This window comes from Gossypium arboreum, chromosome 13, assembly GCF_025698485.1.
Source record: "Gossypium arboreum isolate Shixiya-1 chromosome 13, ASM2569848v2, whole genome shotgun sequence".
Classification (NCBI taxonomy): Eukaryota; Viridiplantae; Streptophyta; class Magnoliopsida; order Malvales; family Malvaceae; genus Gossypium; species Gossypium arboreum.
Genome location: NC_069082.1, coordinates 126,545,333 through 126,549,082, shown reverse-complemented (window position 1 = coordinate 126,549,082; position 3,750 = coordinate 126,545,333). Strand labels below are relative to the sequence as shown.

Sequence of the window (3,750 nt, the reverse complement as noted above, 5' to 3'; positions counted from 1 at the left end):
TTTGTCCCTGAGAGTTAAACATTTAAAATAACTATAGGTAGATTATCATATCATCATCTACTTGTACGATATTGTTTTGTTTTTTACAATGCACCTCTCTCTAGGTTACTAATGAATGGCGAAATCAGGAGACTAGCAAAAGACCTTGTTCCTCCTAAAATGATTTTTTATTTATTTAGGTATCTTTATAATTTATAAAATTTTAAATTAGTAATAGTAAATTTACATTTTGATTTTTCTAAAATTATAAAAATTGATTTAATCTTTTAAAACTAAAAGATATAAATTATTTAAATTAAAATGGTAAAATTATAATTTTATTATTGTAAAAACATATAAAAAAATTTTCGACTTCACAACTGTTAATGTTATTATTATTGTTAATAGGTAATAATGATATTATTATTGTTCATGCGAAAACGATTGTAATATTTATTACATAAAATTGATACATAATATCTTACAATGTTTAATTAGTAAATATAAATCGTGATGATTTTGATGGAAACCTAATTTTTTCTCAAAATAATGGACAATTATCTACTAGACTTAAAATACAGATATATTATATGCATTATTGATGGACTTCGAGAGCTAACAAGTAACCGTAAATTACACTGATATTTGAATCATTCAAATGGAAGAAAAGGAAACATTCTTATTTATAAGTAATTAAATAGGTTTTAATCTTGACTATAATACAATTGTTGACTGCCAAATATTTTAATACACATAAATTTAATTACTTTTTAAATAAATATAATTGTTTGTACATTTTTTTAGTAAATAAAAAATGCATGCTTAAAACTAGGAATGTATAGAGATAAAGGTTGTTTGTTAAAGTTTCACTACGCCCCGCCACCTTTGAGAAAAAAAAGAAACCACTATAAATAGACCTAAATCCCTACACAAAGAGAAACCAAGTTAGCTTACAAGCTGATTTAGTTTAAGAAAACATTTCCTTAGAGCATAAAAGAAAGTTAAGAACATGGCTATTGATGCTGAAATTGAGTTTCCAACCATTGAGTTACGTTCATCGGATTTGAAGCGAGGAACCAAAGGGTGGAACCGTTTGTGCAAGAGGGTTCGAGAGGCTTGTGAGACTTTCGGTTGTTTCGATGTGGTGTACAAAAAGATATCAACAAAAATCCGAGAGGATGCATTTGAATTGCAGAAAGAACTAGTTAAGGTCCCAGTGGAGAGGAAACAGAAGAACACCAGTCCCTTGCCTTGCCATGGTTGGGTTGGACCATGCGAGCAGGTTTCTATGTTGTATGAAGGCTTTGGAGTCGCAGATGCCTCCAACTATGATTCTGTTAACAACTTTGCTCAACTTATGTGGCCTAATGGCCAGCCACGCTTTACGTAAGAAAAATTCTTTTACCTTTCTAATTTTGTAGGTTGTGTTGATTTCAGATCAATTTTGATTCAAATGAGTAGGAATTATTGACTTTTTATTTTGATATTTTGTTTTCAGTGACACTATACATACCCTAGCGACGCAAATGGAGGAGCTGAACAAGTTAATTTGGTTAATGCTAACTGATAGTTACGGATTACAGGAGGATTCACTGAAGATGAACTACAAAACGTTGGTGCGGATGATGAAATACCTGGCCCCTCCGCCTGGGGAGTATGAGAGAGGATTCTTTGCTCATACTGATAAACCAATTAGCACACTCATTTGTGAGGACAAATCAGGGCTGGAAATTGAGGTCAATAATGACCAATGGATCAAGTTGACTAATTTATCTCCTTCTTCCTTTGTTTTTATTGTTGGAGATCCTCTCAAGGTACTTTTTATATATTTGATTAATTCTCCTTTGAATTTATTTAAAACTTAACATAAATATTCTATGTGAATAGAACAAGCAACATAAGAGTCAAAACCAAGTTAAGTGAAATTTTATCTTCTTTTTTTTTTGGGTGGGGGTAGGCCTTGTCCCTTGGGGTACTATCTTTGAGTTCCAAGTTTGATTAAGTCTTGAATTCAAATCTTGGACAACCCTTCTTTTAGCTTCTCAATATATATATATATATATATTAGATCAAATTTTTAATGTGAATAATTACCATAAATTACTTATTGATGTTGGCATAAGATCTCGAGTTCAAGAACTTGAATAACCCTTTTACTTTGCTCATGATAAAAAAATATAATGAGATTAGATTATGGATGTTAAAAGTGAATAATTATCATAAAATATTAATTGATGTTGATTTTGGAAATTGAAGGCATGGAGTAATGGGAGATTGAAATCAGTGAATCACAGAGTAATGATGAGCGGAGACAAAGATCGATATTCTATAGCAGCCTTTGTCATTCCAAATGAAGGTACAATAATTAAGGCACCCAAAGAACTTATAGATGAAAAACATCCTCAGCTTTTCAAGGAATTCGATTTCATGGACTTCTTCCTTTATGCCATTTCTGACCCAGCAAAGCACATCGACAGCGGCGAACTGCTCCACGCCTATGCTTCTCTTTCACCACCGGTTTCCAATTAAATGCATACTGATATCGACAAGTAAAAGCCCAATTTTAGTATTAAATTGATGTTACAAATAATAAATGGAGTCCTACACTTGGGATTTCCATTCTTGTAATGTATTACCATGTTGTAGTTTTTTTTTTCTCATTAAAGAAACTTTTAATAATAAAAGTGCAAGACTCCATAAAGGAGAATACTCTAAAAAGTTACAGCCTTTGAAAACAAAAACAAAAACCTTTAACATATTATTAAGCAAATAAATTGCTAAAAGCATCGCCAGCAAAGTATAAATATGGGAAAAAGATTTTCCGCCTTACCATAAAAAAACTTCCAAAATTTGGAACACCACAGCTTTTCATTTGAGAAAGGATTATATGAAACATGGATCCCATGTCATTTGTATCCCTTTTTTAATAGGTTAATATTCCATCAGCATTTTCATCCTAAAATAAATCAAATTCAAATGAAAATCCTAAAATTCAGGATAAAATTGTTGATGTGGAAATTAAGCAGTCGGGAGAGAGAAAAATAGTGGAAATAATTTTCGTTTACAACATTCCAATCTCTATGCATTGGAAAGGATTGTGGGCATTATTTAGATACCATGGTGATGTTGATGCATTTATTCCATCTAAAAGGAGCAGAAATGGTAAAAGGTTTGGGTTTTGAGATTCTCTAATGAAAAGGATGCACTAAGGGCGATAATGAGGTTAAATGGTTTCTTTTTACCGGGGAAGAGAATCAGGGTGAAAATGGCTAGTTATAATAGCAAAAGAAAGTCTTGGAGGATTGGTTCAGATTAAAAAGATAAGGAACAGAGTGTTGGAACAGATCAAGAAGTAAAATGTGAAGAAAGGAGTGATAATAATGCAAGAGGGGATATGATAATTGAGACCAGAAAAGTTTAAGGTCATGTTGAAGAAGAACAATTATGGAATTTACAGAAATGCTTAGTGTGCAAATCGATTTCGTATGTGATTCAAAAAGCTTTAATGATCGTTTAAAAAAAATTAGTCTTAGGGAAATAATAGTAAGAAGAATTCAAGGAAGAAATTTCTTGGTCGAAATTCCGGATAAAGAACTGATGGGGTTGTTAAGGCAATCTGAGTGGTCATATTTGAAAGATTTTTTCATTAACATTGAGCCATGGTCGGAGAAATTGAAGTTAAAAGAGAGGGTATCGTGGGTTGAAATTGTTGGAGTGCCATTGCATTGCTGGAACTATGAAACCTGTAAAAGAGTCGCTGGGTTATGGGGG

General features: G+C 31.9%; 1 protein-coding gene across 1 annotated transcript; it reads left to right on the top strand.

The window, feature by feature from the left end:
* Positions 1 to 814: 814 nt before the first annotated feature.
* LOC108474852 (probable 2-oxoglutarate-dependent dioxygenase AOP1) lies at positions 815 to 2,697 on the top strand. Its single transcript, XM_017776880.2, has 3 exons — positions 815 to 1,365; positions 1,478 to 1,793; positions 2,236 to 2,697. The coding sequence occupies exons 1-3, from the start codon at positions 989 to 991 to the stop codon at positions 2,506 to 2,508; spliced, it is 966 nt and encodes a 321-aa protein (XP_017632369.1). The 5' UTR covers positions 815 to 988; the 3' UTR covers positions 2,509 to 2,697.
* Positions 2,698 to 3,750: the final 1,053 nt, after the last annotated feature.

What these genes read in the sequence shown, in the direction of transcription:
- LOC108474852 (XM_017776880.2), top strand. Translation starts at nt 989, where the DNA reads ATGGCTATTGATGCTGAAATTGAGTTTCCAACCATTGAGTTACGTTCA. An exon ending in AATGGCCAGCCACGCTTTAC is followed by an intron (nt 1,366 to 1,477) that starts GTAAGAAAAATT and finishes TTTTGTTTTCAG; the next exon opens with TGACACTATACATACCCTAG. An exon ending in TTGTTGGAGATCCTCTCAAG is followed by an intron (nt 1,794 to 2,235) that starts GTACTTTTTATA and finishes TGGAAATTGAAG; the next exon opens with GCATGGAGTAATGGGAGATT.